Source organism: Elgaria multicarinata, chromosome 6 (genome assembly GCF_023053635.1).
Source record: "Elgaria multicarinata webbii isolate HBS135686 ecotype San Diego chromosome 6, rElgMul1.1.pri, whole genome shotgun sequence".
Classification (NCBI taxonomy): domain Eukaryota; kingdom Metazoa; phylum Chordata; class Lepidosauria; order Squamata; family Anguidae; genus Elgaria; species Elgaria multicarinata.
In genome coordinates, this window is record NC_086176.1 from 121,615,015 (window position 1) to 121,632,099 (window position 17,085).

The following is a 17,085-nucleotide window of genomic DNA, read 5'->3' on the forward strand; positions in this document are numbered from 1 at the left end:
CTAGAATTCTTTAAGCGTGTCAAGAAATATGTAGATGGGGGTGATCCAGTGGACATGGTTTACTTGGACTTCCAAAAGTCTTTTGATAAAGTCCCTCACCAAAGACTCCTGAACAAACTTAGCAGTCATGGGATAAGAGGAGAGGTCCTCTTATGGATCAGTAACTGGTTGAAGAACAGAAAGCAGAGAATAGGAATAAATGGTCAATTCTCCCGACGGAGGGAAGTCAATAGTGGGGTCCCAAAAGGCTTTCTTCAGGTACGTGAACAGTAAAAGACAGAGGAAAGAAATGGTGGTTCAACTGCTTAATGAGGATGACAAATTGATAACAAATGACAAAGAAAAGGCTGAAGTGCTCAATTCCTAATTTGGCTCAGTCTTCTCCCCCCAAAAAAACAAAAAACAGGTCTATGACCGTCCTGGCAAAAGTGATGTACAAACTGGCAGAGACTGAGGGGAGACTTGACTGCACTCTTCAAGTACTTGAAGGGTTGTCACACAGAGGAGGGCCAGGATCTTATCTCGATCATCCCAGAATATAGGACATGGAATAATGGGCTCAAGTCACAGGAAGCCAGAATCTGGCTGGATATCAGGAAAAAACTTCCTGTTAGAGTGGTACGACAATGGAACCAGTGACCTAGGGAGGTTGTGGGCTCTCCCACACGAGAGGCCTTCAAGAGGCAGCTGGACAAGTATCTGTCAGGAATACTTTAGGGTGGATTCCTGCATTGAGCAGGGGGTTGCACTCGGTGGCCTTATAGGCCCCTTCCAACTCTGCTATTCTATGATTTACTTCCCCCCATCAGGAGAATTGACCTTTTATTCCCCAGTGTTGGTCTTGGCCATTTGGGCCACAAGAGAAGAGAGCCAGTGAGGGTCACGGGAGGGCCACCTGCTCTGTGCCCTACGGAGCACCCAATGGGGCCTTCCAACTGGAGACATTCCCGGAGGACATGAATCAGCTTCTCGCACCTTGTTAAATGCCTGGAGCACAGCCCTTGTTTTCATGCCTCCTCCAACCAGGAAATGGCCTCTGACACTTTGCCAAGGGAGCCAGCTGGTGGCCAGAGCCATAAAGTCCCCCTTTATAAGCACCTGCAGGCCAGGGAGGAGGCAGCCCGAGGGAGGTGGCAGGCAAGAGCTGAAGACCTGCAGGGATGGCTGCGAGGGCACCCGTGAGGACCTGCCTGTTCCTTGCCCTTCTCGTCCAGTTGCCAGGCACACTGGCCATTTGCTACTTCCATGCGCAAGGTGAGGCAGCCAGGGAAAGCAGGTGGGATGCAAAGGCCTGCGTTTAGGGGCGGGCGGGGATGGGACAGCAACGGAGGCCCTTGGGGGATGTGATCACCCAGGCCAGCCAAGACGGGAGAGACTGGCCAAGCTGCAGCGGGTGGGACCAAGGCCGCTTGCCCGTCTCTCTGTGGTGCAGCTCCTGTGGGTGGCAGCGCAGGAGCCCCCCTGGCAGGCTGTGTGCCCAGAGACAGACCCAGGAGCAGGGTACGCAGCCTGGCCTGCCTTCCCTCAGCCATGACTGACCTCCTCCTCCTTCCCCCTAGCCCCCTGCCTCTACAAGGGGAAGCCCATCGCTCCTGGCGAGTCCTGGCAGGATGTCAACTGCTCCAAGTGCTTCTGTCTGCACCCCCTCGGCGTGGGCTGCTGTGACACGTGAGTGGAAGCAGATCAAGGGGGCGCGGGCAGGCGGGCAGGAAGAGATGCGGTGGGGGTCAGTCCTTTGCTGAAGCCCAGGAAGCCATCTGAGGTGTGACCGGGGCGGACCCTACAAAAAGAGGCAGTTCCCCTGCATGGCCCTTTTCCAGAGATGGGAGGCTGGGGGTGGGGGCGCAGTTTGCGAAATACGGGACACTTTCCTGGCCATCCTGTGGGCAGAATTGGGAGAAACCTCCAGGGACTGAAGCTGGCCTGGAGTCGGCTGTTGCATTTACTCTGAACATTTCTATGGTACCTTCTGTAGAAGCTCTGAAGGTGGCAGGCAATGAAACAATAATACACTAAGTCGTACCAACAACTAGCTCAAGACAGCTGGCTCAAGCGAAAAGGTGGTCGCCTGGCACTGGCAGGACAGGGTTGGCCCCTCCGAGGAAGTCAACGGGAGGGGGGCTGCCATGGCCAAGAATCCCCCCTCACCCACCCCCTGCAGTTGCCCAGCTTTAGATGGGAGGAGAGCTCCGAAGATGACCCGAGTTTGGGAGGCTCAGAGGTGGAAACAGGGCCCCAGCAAACCCATAAGAGCCCTGAGGCTGGATCAGACCGAGGGTCCACCTAGCCCAGCACTCTGTTCACACAGGGGCCAGGCAGCTGTCGGCCAGGGACCCACAAAGCAGGACATGGTGCAACAGCACCCTCCCTCCCATGTTCCCCAGCAACTGGTGTACAAAAGCTTACTTGCTCGGATACTGGAGGGAACACACACAGATCAAAGCTAGTAGCCATGGATAGCCTTCTCCTCCAGGAATTTATCCAACCCCCTTTTGAAGCCATCCAGATTGGTGGCCGTCACTACATCTTGTGGTACTGAGTTCCATAATTTAACTATGGGCTGTGTGAACCGCCCAGAGAGTTTCAGCTATTGGGCAGTATAAAAATGTAATAAATAAATAAATATAAGAAGTCCTTCCTTGAATCTGTCCTGGATCTCCCACCAATCACCTTCATGGGATGATGGCCCCATTGGGTTCTAGTATTCCCGTGCCGGCGTGGAACCCCTCTCGGGCTCGGCCCTTGCAGGGCGGCCCTGGCTCCCTCAGCCTAACAGCATTTGTAAGGAGAACTGGGGGAGGGCAGAACCGTGGGTGCTATGCTGGCCCCAGGGCTGGAAAAAGTGGGAGCAAAACGAAGCAGGGGCCACCTCCTTCCGCCTCCAAGGCCCACGCCACGCCTTCTAAGGCAGCAGAAGCAGCCACCACCTTGTTTGCTGCTGACCCCCAGAATCCCCCCCCCCAAAGGAACAAGGCAAATGAAGCCACACACCTGCACTGCGCGGTGGGGGCTTCCCCACATCTGCACAAACAGGTGGGCGTGGGCTGGGGCTTGGGTTGGCATGAAAGTGGAAGGGAAGGGGCCTGCTCCGAAGCATGGACCAGGCCCAGGCAGCACAGGGCTTATTCTACACTGGCCCAGGATGGGAGCTCCTCTTTTGGGGTGTTGAAAGCCCACCCACCCCCATGGGGTGGCAGAGGCAGAAGGTGGCAGCAGAGGCTTTTTCAGGGGGAAGGGCTCAGAAGGGCCCGCAGCTGCCATCCCCCCTGACCTCCCTGTTCTCCTTGCAGGATGCAACCCCCAGCCGACTTCCCCGACGGGTGCGAGGTGCACTACGACTCCCGGGCCTGCAAGGTCTCCCTGGTGCAGAAGGCCCAGCCTGGCCTGCCATGTCAGAACCACCTGGAACGCAGCTGGGGTTCCGGGCACCCCCCAGAGCCGCCCGGCAAGCAGGGGCCCAAGACGTGGCTGGGCAGGTAGAGGCACCGTGCCGCCAGCAACACCCGCAGCTCCCCTGCCCCGGAGACTCACCGCCAGAAGAGCCGTGGCTGCCCCCACCCCGCCCCCACCGCTGGCTGCTAGGCTCCTACCCACGTCTTCTTCCCTCCTTGGGCAACCGGAAATCTGCTTTCAGCACGCTGGGCATGAATGCCTCAAGGCGGGGGCAGCTGTGCCCTCTTCCTGCGCTCAGGGGATGGAGTGGGGGTAGGGGCATCAGGAACCCATGCAGGAGGTGGGTTTACGCTGGCATTAGCCTCCCTGCCTCCCAGCTAACATTTCCAGGTCAGACAGGCGCCCATCCTTGGCCAGGGGTTGGAGGATCCGGGCCCACGTATAGCCAGCAGCTGCCTGAAGGGTTCAGCTCCCACTGCCCCCTCCTTTCTGTTAGAGTGTGAGAGGGCAAAATCCCCTCTGGCCCCTGAACCTTGGAGAGAAGCCGCAGCCCTGCAACCACTAGAAGCCTGTGCCCCCCGTCCCCCCGCCCCTGCCAAGGAACAGCCTCTGGACACAGCCCCCCCCTCCCTGCCACGGGCCCAGACCACTGGATTCGGCATGTGAGCAGCAGTGGCCCCCGGCTCCCGATGTTATACAGCCTTTTCTGATGTTGCAATAAAACCACCCATGAAAGTCAGGTTGCGTGTGGGCTTTGGCTTGGCGCCCTGCTGGGCGGGACTCCTCCTCCTCCTCCTCACCCCTGAAGCCCACCAAGGCCTGCAAAGGGACCCCCACGTGCTTTGCTGCTCCGGAAGCATATTTTTATTGACAGACACAAAATGTAGCATTGGAAAGTGGGGGGGGGGTGAGAGAGAAGCTAGGAGGGGTACATGGAAGGGAGGCCTCCCCCCACCTCCATCCACAAGGGTGTGTGCCTCTCTATGCCTCTGGGCATTTCCTGGGCTCCTCTGCCCTACACATGGGGGCCACTTGGGGAGGGTGGGCAGAGGCCCAGCAAGGACGCAGCCTTCTCCATGGGAGAAACAGACACACCAGACCGTGGAAGGTGGGTGGGTGATGACAACGACAGATGGACGGGCGGTGGGTTCAGTCTTCTGTCCCTGGCAGGGCTGACGAGCCACGCTGGGCTTGCACCCGCCTCTGGAGTCATGAGCCTCAAAGGCCGCTTTGGGCAGGCCCAGCACAGTCCAAGAGGCTGCCTCTCTGGGGCTGGGCCAAGGAGCAGGAGGGGACACCCCACCCGCCCCGCTCAAGCCAGACACACCCACCCTCCGGAGCATGCAGCCCACCCCTCGCAAGAGGCCCCCGAGCAGCAGGGCCGCCCTGCTCAGATGGTGAGTGAGTTGGCGCTGGGGAACTGGGCGACATAGGAGGCCAGGAGGGGGTTGGTGGGCAGCACTTTGATGGGCAAGTCCCAGCTGAAGGTGTCCACGTGCACCTGCTCTGCCCCGGTCCAGACCACGGCTTCGGACGGGCCCTCGGAGGCCGCCTGCATCTCTGCAGCATCTCGGGAGGTCACAAACTCAAAGTGCAGCCTCCACTTGAGGGACACTAGAGGAGGGAAGGAAGAGGCGTTCAGAAAAGGCGAGGAGTGTGTGGGCACGTTGTGGCTGGCTGTTTGCCCCCAAAGCAGCTCTCCCTGAACTAAGACTGCCCCCCCACTCCCAGCCACTCCCCAGCCCGGCCGTCCTGCTCCTACGGGGGACACCGCTAGATGGTCTTGTGTATTTCTCCCCCCCTCCATTCCCTGCCTTGCAGAAAGACATATCAAGTCTGCAATCCTATATCCACTCACCTGGCAGTAAGTAAGCCCCATGGGAATTAACGGGACTTACTTCTGAGTCGAGACATACAGCATTGCACTGCAAGAGACCTAACCAGATCCGAGGCACATTTACTCAGAAGGAAGTTGCAGCGGGTTCAGCAGAGCTGAGCGGAAGGTTTCGCATTCTGTTCCCTTCGTGCTCCTTCCCCGCTGCAGGTCCAAAGGTTCAGCGTTACGCCTCCACACGCAGCCACGACTGAATCCCTTCCTGCCACCACCACATCAGAAGAGCCCTGAGGCTGGATCTGACCAGGTGTCCGTCTCGTCCAGCACTCTGTTCACGCAGGCGCCAGGCAGCCATCCGCCAGGGACCCGCAAAGCAGGACACAAGTGCAACAGCCCCCTCCCGCCCATGTTCCCCAGCCACTGGTGCACGCAGCCTTACTGCCTCAAATACTGGAGGGAGCACACAACCATCAAGGGTAGTAGCCACCGACCTCTCCTGTCAAAGGGTGGAATTTTGCAGAGCTCGTTTTTAAATTTACTGGAAGGTATTTTTTAAAATACTGAGTTCAGTAGGGGAAAAGATTCGGCGTTGTAATTCTGTTTGTCTCAGTCTGTCCACTCAGATCGGAGAGCGGGGGACAACTGGACACCACAGGAACCAAATACGCAATGCTGAGTTCATGTTTGCGGCCTCATATGCTTGGAATTTCATAACAGCAAAAGCATTCCAGCCAGGGAGGGTGTGTGTGTGAAAATCAAATGTTAGGGATGAAAGTCAGGAGGAAAAAAATGCTAATGTCAAGATTTGAAAAGCATGAGGTGTTGAAGGTTTTCGACGTTGAGGTGTATTTAAAAATTTCACTGCTTTCCAAGTGTTTGTTTCAGCGCTTTTGTTTTCCACACCAACATTTCCTCGCTCTTTGACGTGATTGCAGTGTCCGCTCTTGCTTCTGCAGGCCTGGCAGAGACTCGGGCTTCGCCTTGCCCAGTTTGGAACAGCCACAGCTCTGCTCCGTGCTGCCATTTGCTCCCCCCCATGTCCCCCGTGGGAGGGGGGGGGAATGGTCTTCGGCGTTTGGCCTTCCTCCCCGCTCCCCTTTCTCTTTCCTGCCACCCCTGAGAGCTCTTTCACACACCCCTCCCACCCACACAAAGTCTTTTTCTCTCCTCCCCGCACGCTCCATTACTTTCAGAAGCCGCTGGGCCTGCGGCAGAGCAAAGCTGCAGTCTCACCCGGCACGTTGACTTACCCACCCTGCTTCTGGAGCCGTGTCGCTCTCTAGAAGCTAAGCAGAGAAATCAATCTGCCCGGTGTGATGAGCTCCCTCCATAGGGCGCCCAGCCGGTGGGGGGTGGGGGAGAAAGAAAAAAGTGAAGAGTGAGTGGCGTGCTGGGAGGGGAAGTGAAGGAATAGAGGGGGGGGTGTTTGGGAGCCTCCGTGCTGTGGCTTTCAGCTCAGAGCAAACAGATGCTCCCCACCCCCGCTGCTATACGGCGCTTCGAGGGGCCGGGCTGCGGTGGATACTGGCGTGGAGCCCAGGGGAAGGGGTCTGTCTATGGGGTACAAGGGTCAGGGGGCTCTGAAACTGGCTCCCATTCCCGGGGTGGAGCTGCCACAGAAGGCAGGCAGCTGTGTTTATTGGAGGGTGGGGCCAGGTGAGTGTGTGAAGGACTCACCGATGTTGGTGCTGAACCCCGGGGCTGAGCTGAGAGGTATGGGTAGGCTGAAGCTGGACTGGGCAGTGTGCAGGCAGGACTCCTGGTGCCGGGCGTGGGTGCTGTAGGAGGCAGGCTGCCCGTGCCGGCGCTGGAAGGCCTCCTGGACCCGCTCCTCCGTCTGCAGGCTCACCAGGTACTGGCAGAGAGAATCACAGAATCATAAAGAGTATAGCTGGAAGGGGCCCATAAGGCCATCGAGTCCAACCCCCTGCGCATTCCAGGAATCTACCTTAAAGCATACGTGAAGGATGGCTGTCCAGCTGCCTCTTGAAGGCCTCTAGTGTGGGAGAGCCCACGACCTCCCTAGGACATTGATTCCATTGTCATACTGCTCTAACAGTCAGGAAGTTTTTCCTGATGTCCAGGTGGAATCTGGCTTCCTATCACTTGAGCCCATTATTCCGTGCCCTGCACTCTCCAGCTTATCTGCGTCCTTCTTGAAGTGTGGAGCCCAGAACTGGACGCAATACTCAAGATGAGCCTAACCAGTACTGAATAGAGGGAAACCAGTACCTCACGCGATTTGGAAGCTATACTTCTATTAATGCAGCCCAAAATAGCATTTGGATTTTTTGCAGCTACATCACACTGTTGGCTCCTATTCAGAGCCAGGATCAGTCCTGTGCTGCTCCCCTGCTGCCCCCTCCCAACCCAAAGCCCCGCTCAGGCCCTGAGCACCACCACACAGGCCTCTGGGAGGCTCCCCGGCGCCCCCCCTCACCTGCAGGCACGGGATGTCCCCCTCGGAGAAGTTGAACGTCCCCACGACGTCCTCGCCAAGCTTGTAGACAGCCTTGAAGACGCAGAAGGTGCCCACTTTGCCCCGGGAATTGCTGATGTTGTACAAGTCTGTGAACAAAAGGGACAGCTCAGTCAGAGCCGGCTGGAGTGACAGGGCCGGGGGTGAGCATTCTCTCATCTGCAAACAACTCGTTTGCATTAAATGTGTGTAGCGGGGGGGGGGGGGGCGCACACAGTGCACATGGGAAAAGGGGCCTTTCCACGGAGGCTTAATGCACAGGTGTCCTCAGTGCAGCAAACAAAGCTCTCAGAAGCCAAAGATTCCCCTTTCCCTGGCCTGCTGGAAGCTTCCTCTGAAGGAGAGTCTCGTGGAGGAAGCCGGGGTGGTGGTGGTACCATGGTTCTCTCTCTCTCTCTCTCACACACACACACACCAGGGCCCCAGGACTAAGGCGGCTTTGCCGCCTGGGCTCCGACCACTGCAACTCAGGAGGGGGGGGCAGGGCCTCGTACAGCTCTACCATGGGGGTGGACGGGGGTCGGGGCTGGCCATGCTGTTGGGGTTAGGTTTTTACCCACAGAAGGAAAAGGACTCTAAAGAGTTAAAAAGATGTCCTTGGCCAGATTGTCTCTGCCAGGAGAAGTCCAGTATGAAGCAGATTCTTCCCTGGCCTACGTGCGGTACGAGAAGTACATGATGAAGAGACTATTGGTTAATTGGGCCAAGGAGAAAAGTGTATTTAAGAAGTCCATGTTGTAAGGCTTCTTCACTGCTACGATATTATCTTCACTGCTGTGTTGTTGTCAGGATATTGTCACGTTGTTATTGCTGTACTGTTGGTGAAAGGACTGTATATATGACCATTTATTCTGTAAGTAATTTATTTAGTGTCAGTAAAGTTTCTTACTGACCAAAGACCGTGAGTGCTCCTTTTTTGTTCTTAACTCCAAGCTGAAACCATTTCCAGCTCCACGCTGCTGCTGCTATTCGCACTCTGCTAAATTTTTAGGGTAAACCATTACCACGATACATGCTGCTTGACTGACTCACACGTGGGCTGCCCGGCCGCTAGTAACAGCTACTAACCCAAAACAGCTTTACAAAGGGATTAAACAAACTCGGGGAGAATCAGGTTATCAAGGGCCTTAATCACAACGGCTACAGCTTGCCTCCAGTTGCTGGGGAACCTGGGCGGGAGGGTGCATTTGCTGCACTCTTGTGAGCTTCTCGTGGGGGCATCTGGTTGGCTGCTGTGTGCACAGATCCAACCTCGAGTCTCCTCTTAAGTTTGAACCACTTTTGCCAGAGTGTGACCCTCTCCTGCGGCTCCTTCCAAAGACAACTGTTTGGGGACAGGTCCAAGCACCAGCCATCATTTGGGGGTGGGAGGGGTGTCAGGCAGGAGTCCTAGCTGGAGTCCCCTGACTGAAGGCTGGAGACCTAAGCTGGGGGATCGGGTCCTGCCGCTTGGAGGGAAACTGTCCGCTGGGCCACTGGGCGGGATGACCACAGACTCCGTGGCCAGCACCTCAGAGCCCCGGGCTCAGGACGTGAACCCAGAGCTGGGGGTGGGTGACCTACGCAGGCTCCGTCGGGACGTGGCCACCATCAGTAGCTCCGTGGCCAAGTCTGCCAGCCGGGAATCCTTCTTCACGCAGCCCTCCTCTTCTTCCAGGAAAGGGTTGGAGGGAGACACAGCCTCGTCCTGGGGGAGCTGATAGTCTTTGAGCCCTGAGAGGAGACGGGGGGGGGGGGGAGTGTAAGAGGCCTCCGGGCTACGCCAGAGACGGCCCAGGCTCTGTGCGGCAACCGGCCTTACCGTGGAGCACGAGCACTCGGAAGGGGACACGCAGAAGTTTGATGGGTGAGTTGACCCGCTGGCAGCCGATGGTCAGCTTGTACACGTACTTGACCGCCTGTCCGCGGAAAGAGGGCGGCCCGTCCACTGGCAGCGTTTCACAGTAGGAGTCTGGAAGGAGGAGGGCTCCGTGAGGGCGTTTCCTGGCCAAGGCCACGTGCTTTGGGGATCCCGGGGGAAATCTGACAATTCACAGGCGTCCTGATGGCGGAAGGGCATCTGACAGGAGTGGGTGAGCCAGGGCAAATGCAGCTGGAGCCGGTGGGACTCTGGGGCTGCAGAAGAAGGACAGGTGGGCGGCCTCGCAGCCGAGTCCAGGCAGACACCCACGCCCGGTCCCTCTCACCCACCACAGGTCTGGGTGGACTGGAGGCCTTGAAGCCCTTTCCCACAGGCTGACTGGGGCTCTCCTTAGGCCCAATCACTATGGCCGTGCCGTGGCCCTGTCCAGTGAACACTTTCCCACGTTCTCCTGGACACGGCCCACGTCAGCATCATGATGCCCCTGGGGCGGCCAGCAGCGGCCAGGTCAGCCAGCGCCGAGCCAGGCTCACGTGGCCCGTGCTTGCACACATCCTGCCTCCCCCTCCCCCTGAGGCAGGAAGTCTCAGCCACGGAGGTTGGCTTTGGTGTGTGTGTGTGCAACTCGGCTGGGTCTGTCTGTGGCTCAGTGCAGAACTGGGGGCCTCCCTGCGGGGGACGTGCGCCTGTCTCCCTGGGCTGCCTCAGGGGAAGGAGTGCCTGCCCCGCTCCTGGCGGCCCCACTCGCTCTTCCGAAGCGCTCCACCATGAGGCTGGGACTGCCACGGGGCGCCAGGGCCCTCGCCAACCACCACAGAGGCCCCCACCCTGGGCTCCCCCACCCCCCATTTCCCACGGAGCATCAGGGTCAGGGGGGAGACGGTGCTGCTCACAGGTTTTGGACTCGCCAGGGTCCAGCCGCAAGTCACAGAAAAGGATCTTTGGGGGCGTAGACAGGACGCACTGGCCCCGCTCCCCTGCAGGGCAAGAAACGCCATTAGCATAGACCAACGGGGGGTGGACTCCCCTGCCCGGGCAGACTTCCCTTCCGAGATGCTCCCTGGCTGGCACCAAGATGCCCTGCTGGGCCAGGCAGGCCAGGAGCCCCCCTTTCCTGCCAGATGCCATCCTGCCCCCTCCCTAGGTCCCACCTCGGCCAAGGCGGGCCGCTCCCAGGACGGGGCTCACCTCTGTTGGGGACAAAGACGGTCTCGTTCTCCGCCTGGACATCGTGCCCGCTGTCATCTGAAGGCGGCACAGTGACCCGGCTCTCGCTGGCATGCAGCTGACAGTGGATCTGGGCACTGGCCCACGCTAGCATTTCGCTGCGGGGGGGGGGGGGAGAAAAAAGGGTCAGGCCGTGGGAGAGACAGGAATCGGGCCGTGAAGAGACCACAGCTGACGGTGCCTCAGCATGGACACGCCGCTACGCCCTTCCTCCCAGGACCCACAGACCAGGAAATGGGACCAAGGATGGCAAAGACGTTCTGCAAGAACCACAATCCTCCCCTCTTTCAGACCTCTCCCCACTTTTCTGGAAATTCCTTTCACTATTTCCAGAAAACTGGCACCGGCTCTCCCATCAAGAGCAGCCCTTTCCTGGCTCTGACTCTGGCCTTCCTTCCTTCCTTTATTTATATTTCTACACTGCCCAATAGCCAGGGCTCTTTGGGCAGGTCACAAGAATCAAACCATAACTACAATTTAAAGTAGAAAACTTAAAGTATAATGTGAAAACACAGTATGAAAAGTTCCACACAAAGGCCACGGTGCTGGTGCCAGGGCCCCGACGCAACAGCCCCTTCCCAGGAACAAAGCTGATGCCACAGAGACCCCGGCCCTTCTGAACCGGCAACAAGTTGCAATGTCTTGCGGATCCCCAAGCGCCTCCTCCTGCCTCTCCCCCCACCCCTGCAAAAATAATTTAAAAAAGCAAAGTAAAATCCAGTTCACAATAGATCAACTCAATAAACCCAGCCACATCCCCTTCTGCCTGGGTTGCCACACAGATGACGGAGGAGTTTGAACATGCAGCAGCTCTGAAGGCCAGTGGAGTCCCAAGATGCGCTGTGAGATGAGGCGGGCTGGTACTTCCCGGCGGACCGGACTGTTCTCCGAGTGGGGGCCAGGTGGGGAAGTCCTGTGGGAACCTGGGAAAGGGCCATGGAAGCCTGGGGCACCGGGCTCGGCCAGCCCAACCACCCCCACCCCCCACAGAGAAGCTGCTGTCCGTGGCCCCCAAATGTGCACCCCCAGGCCTGCTGGGGCCATGGCAAAATAGAGGGACATTATGTAGCTGTGGAGAAGGACCAGAGCATGTTTTTTTGGGGGGGGGGAGATTCCTCCTGGCCCCCTTTGACATTCTGGGATAAAAACTCTTGGGGGACAGATACGGGCAGCCCCTCTCCCCACATGTGATCTCTCAGGGCCCAAGGAAGGCCCACCCCAGCACAGGGGCTGACCACAGTGAGTGGCAAGGAGCCGAGAGCGGCCGGCGTCCTTCTTTGGCCACCCACCCACCCACCTCCTGTCCTCCTAGGGCAACCCCTTTGAGGCTGGCCTGGGCTGCCCAGGACCTGAGAAGCCCAGGTTTCAAGGGGTTCCCTCTCCGCTCCTCCCCAGAGCCATTTGCACGGCGCTCAGGAGGCTGTGGGGGTTGCGAATGGGTCGGGCCCACACGCCCCCTGCCTCGCAGCGTAGACAGGCGTCCTCCAGCCATCCCCTCCCAGGAAGGGCCTTGTTCCTACACTCTTGGCCAGGCAAGGCCTAAAAGCCGGGGGGGGGGCTGATGGGGGCCTGCCAAACATGTTGAAATGCTTTCAGTCAAGCAACTGCCAGCATTTCTCTCCCACTGGGAGAAAATCTCTCCCCGTCACCCATCCAGTAGCCAAAGAGTTCTAGAAACACAAGCCATTGGCCACTGCAAGAGCCCAAGCAGAGCATCCGGTGGCCCGGGAGCCAGCATGAGGAGGGAGCTGTGAGGGTCCGCTTGGCACAGGGGATCTGCCCTGCCACAGGGAAAGGAGCCGGGTGCTTCTCAAGAGACTGGCACAGGGAATAAACGGGGCAAACGGAGCGCGGGGGGGGCATCTCCATCTTCGCTTGGAGAACACACGGATCAGGCCCCTGGCGCTCCTCCAACCCGCTGAGCCTGGCTCTGCAGAGCCACTGTGCCTCACTTCCTCCCGGGACCTCCCGCACACAAAGCACGGCTCTCCCACGAAGCGGCTGCTGCTGCTGCTGCTTCAGGACCGGGGCGGGTTGGGTGGGCAACTTTTTCAGTCCAGTCCATGACGCTTGGCAGTTGACAGCCATCCCAGTGCTGATCCACGCCGTTCCTGTGGCTGCATCTCTTGTGGCAAGCAAGAACTGAGCGGGAACGCCTGGTGCCAACGCTGCTGGGTCAAGGCGGGGCTGCGCTGTGTTCCCTGCAATCTGAGGCGGGCCGTTTCCAGCCACAGCCCCTAAACTGTGGCCCGCCCCCGCCCCCACTGGCCCACGGGGCTCCCTCCCACTGCCTGAGCTTTGGCTCTGCTCTTCCCACAGGCACGTCAGTTGTCTGTTCCATCGGCCGGAGAACCAGCTGCCCTCGTCTGACTCGAGACATGCTGCAGCGTCGGTTGTCTTGCTGCATTTTATTGTTTCGTTATTCTGCTGTTAACCACTTTGAAGGTCTTTTTGAATGTAAAGTGGGATAAATTAATGAACGAAAATCAGATTATTTCTACATCCAGCTCAAGTGGGGAGGCAGGCAGGCAGGCAGGCAAGGAGCCCGGGGTCGGCAACCGGAGCCAGGTTTTGGATCCCAGGCCATGGCCCTGGCCAGGCACCATCCCTGCGCCCCTTGGGCCCAGCAGGATCACCCACAGCTTGACCCAACCTCCTGGACCTGTGCCAGCCCTGCACACTTCTCCCCTCCCCCCTCCGGCCGGCCCACTTGCAAAGCCTCCAGCCTCACGGGAGAAGGTCCTGCATCCCACCACCACCTCCGGGAGTCTCCTGCCCCCCTGCTCGCCTCCTCCTCAGTCAGCGGCTGCTCCTGCCCTCACCAGGCAGCAATAGCTGGAGCTCGAGGACCTATCTATAATTTAAATCGCATAATTTGGTTGCAAGCCGTTGTAGAAATTGTAACAAACAGGACTGCACAAGCCTTGAGACAGATAGCCCGACAATTAGATGAAAGCCGAAATGCCATCCTTCAATTAAAACTAGGGCTTGACTATGTATTGGCAAAGGAAGGTGGCTTATGTAGGGCCATGAATTGGACTGGACCAGGACAATGTTGCTTCAATATTTCTGACAATGGGGATGCTGTAAGAGTGTTTGCTGATGAAATAGAAAAGCTTGCCAATGTTCCTGTGCAAACATTGGAGGGATGGGACACAGGTTGGTTAACATCTTGGCTGCCAAACGTTAGATGATTAAGCGGAATTGTTATGGTAAATGCTGTAATGCTAATAGCTTGTTTAGTAATACCATGTTGTTTACCTTGTTTAATGGCGCTTATAAAACATATGCAAGAAAGCTTTACACATAGACAAATGCTTGCCCTATATATGGAATTGCAACAGCAAGAGACACATGCACAGCTTTTGAAGAAGAAAAGCTAAGGAGGGAACTGTAAGAGCCAGAGTAACGCCATTAGCTCTAAGCGAGAAAGGCACGTAGCACAGCAAGAGACAAATGCATAGAATAGAGCTATTGTTCGCCAGAGGGGGAAAGAGTTAGCAGCATAGACTAGAAGAAAGGAATGTAGAAACAGAAACATACTGAACTAAGGTAACACAGGGACATGCGTAGTATAGACGAATGCTGACTACCAGAGTGTTGTTTACTTCAAGGTATAAGAAGTGATTGCACCCTACACCTTTGTCCGGTCTGCTATACGCTTCTGCACCCTGACTTGCAAGCAGTTAATCAATAAATCGATTTGTTTTTGGCTTCCACTTTTGCATGCTGGCTGATTTCTTGGGGCTTCAATTGGCTTCGTCCACAGGAGAAAGAACATGTTTTCTAACACTGCTTCTGAGGAAGAAATGCTGTTCTAACAAAGCTTTTTTTAAAAAAAAACCAAAAAAAACCTTATCTGGTTTGTTTTGCTGTACACTTGTATTTAGCATATTTTTGAATATTATTATGATATTGTTGATTAGTATATTGTTAAATATTGTTATAGTTTTAATTTTTGTAAACCGCCCAGAGAGCTTTGGCTATTGAGTGGTACAAAAATGCAATGAATGAAATGATTCTGTCCTCCAGGCTTCTCCCTGCTCTGGGATGTTTTAACAGGCTCCAGTATTCACTGACTTAGTCCATCTCTTCCTAGGCCACCCATGAGTGGGAGATTCCAGGAGTGGCGTCCGGTTTGTTGTAGTAACGTAGGGAATGGAAATGCCCTATAAAATGTTCTGTCTGCGACTCCCCCACCAAGGCGGCTGCACTGGTGCTGAGGCGGCCTTGGTGCCCTTTGAGAAGAGCCCTGCAGCTGGGCCTGGCTAAGGAAGGGCCTCCTAGCCCAGCGTGCTCCGGCTTCCCACCATGGCTGCCAGCCAGGAGCCTCAAGCAGGGCCCAAAATCAGGCCTGCAGGCAGGAGCAGCCCACCAGCACGTGGTCCCGAGTGCCATTCTCCTTCTAAACAAGGATGGACCAAAAGAGCACACCAAAACCCCTGTTCAATGAAAACAAACGCCCAGTCTGAAAAACATCCAGTTAAAACCCACAAGCAGGCCATAGGTGTAACAGCACACTCCCACCCATGTCCCCCAGGAACTGGTGCACTTAGGCTCACTGCCTCTGATACTGGAGGTAGCACATAGCCATCAGGACTAGTAGCCATCAATAGCCTTCTCCCACAGGGATTTGTCTAACCCCCCGCCCCCTTTTTAAAGCCATCCAAAGTGGTGGCTACAACTTTGTCTTGCCAGGATCTTGTCTCGATCCTCCCATAGTGCAGAACACGGAATAACGGGCTCAAGTGACAGGAAGCCAGATTCCGGCTGGACATCAGGAAAAACTTCCTGATTGTTAGAGCAGTACGACAATGGAACCAGTTACCTAGGGAGGTTGTGGGCTCTCCCGTACACAAAAGGCAGCTGGACAAGCATCTGTCAGGGATGCTTTAGGGTGGATTCCTGCACTGAGCAGGGGGTTGGACTCGATGGCCTCGTAGGCCCCTTCCAACTCTACTATTCTATGATTCTAAGCGAACAGTTTAAACTCTGCGCGGTGTGAAGAAGTCCTTCCTTTCCTCTGTCCTGAATCTCCCACCCATCAGCTTCATGGGATGACCACCCCGTTATGAGAGGGAGGAAAATGTCACCCTGTTCACATCTTCTGTACCCCTCTGCTGTGTCTCCCCTCACTCGCCTCTTCAGGGAACTAATCAGCCCCAGATGTTGGGCCAGTCTGTACAACACAGCTGTCTCGCTGGGGTTTAGTTAACTCTCAAAGAGCCACGGTGCCATCGCCTGAAGGTGCAAACCTGGCCAGGGAGAGCTATTTGACGGGTGAAACAAACTGAGGGTCATGCAAAGGTGGTTTAACCCTCAAACCAGCTTGGGTGGCCGGCTTCACGTGAAATGTGAAATTCAAAATGTGCCTGCACCTGCAGCGGCTCAGTGAGGCTTAACCCCGAGCCAGGTCGGTGCAAGTTTTCTCCCCCCCCCATTCACTCACCCCCCCACCCCTTTGATCCTTTCGGCTGCCCCTTTTGCAAATCCTGCGTCCCTTCCGAGTCACAGTCTTCCGGGGGGGGGGTGCCACCATAGGTTTGCAACTGGGCAGCAGGACCTCGGGCCCGTTTCCTTCCCACCCCCTTTCCTTGTGACCCCCAACACAGGGTTTGGCCCATTCACGGCTTCCCAACCAACCATCACTTCCCTCTGCGATAGCAGAAGCCCAGAGGCACGAAGCCGGAGGAAGAGGAGGAGGAGGAAGGCCGACCCCTCTCTCAGGCTGTGGCATCGGCCACCAACCGGGTCGGCTTTGAAGGGACCCGGGGGGGGGGTGCGTGGCTCCGTGGCACGGGGGCTGCCCTACACGCGCCTGCTGTCCGGGGTCGGGGTGCCTGTGTGCGTGTGTGTGCGGCGGCGGGACTCCTTCCCTGCCTCCCTCCCTCGGCGTCGGACATTGGCCGCTGCTGGCCTTGACGGGCCCTTCTGCGGCGGCTCACAGCCGCTCTCGTGCCGGCGCTGCACCGGGCAGATCGGGAGGGGAGGGTGCGCGGAGCCTTCCCGGACGGGCTTCTGCCTGCCTGCCTGCCTGCCTGCCTACCCACCTGGAGGCGGAGGTGGCGTCGGGCGGGAGCGGGTTGCGGAGCGTGACGAAGCATTCCAGCGCCTCCCCGGCCAGGAAGACCGCGCCCCGCAGCAGCGCCGCCGACACCTCGATCATGGCGGGCACGGGGGTCGGGGCGACCGGGAAGGCGAGCGGGGAGGCGAGCGGGGAGGCGGCGGCGGCGGCGGCGTCTCTTCCGGGCTGGCGCAGGCCCGCTGCGCAGGAGCCGGGCGGGGCTTCGG

At 57.4% G+C, this 17,085-nt stretch overlaps 2 protein-coding genes across 2 annotated transcripts; one reads left to right on the forward strand and one right to left on the reverse strand.

The window, feature by feature from the left end:
• Nucleotides 1-1,160: 1,160 nt before the first annotated feature.
• Nucleotides 1,161-3,480, forward strand: MSMP (microseminoprotein, prostate associated). Its single transcript, XM_063128817.1, has 3 exons — nt 1,161-1,254; nt 1,560-1,668; nt 3,291-3,480. The coding sequence occupies exons 1-3, from the start codon at nt 1,161-1,163 to the stop codon at nt 3,478-3,480; spliced, it is 393 nt and encodes a 130-aa protein (XP_062984887.1).
• Nucleotides 3,481-4,231: 751 nt separating this feature from the next.
• Nucleotides 4,232-17,000, reverse strand: RGP1 (RGP1 homolog, RAB6A GEF complex partner 1). The gene is made up of 8 exons (XM_063128374.1): nt 16,845-17,000; nt 10,756-10,892; nt 10,461-10,544; nt 9,508-9,657; nt 9,270-9,419; nt 7,668-7,795; nt 6,905-7,082; nt 4,232-5,007 (listed from the first exon to the last, which is right to left on the reverse strand). The coding sequence occupies exons 1-8, from the start codon at nt 16,958-16,960 to the stop codon at nt 4,784-4,786; spliced, it is 1,167 nt and encodes a 388-aa protein (XP_062984444.1). The 5' UTR covers nt 16,961-17,000; the 3' UTR covers nt 4,232-4,783.
• Between the last annotated feature and the right edge of the window lie 85 nt (nt 17,001-17,085).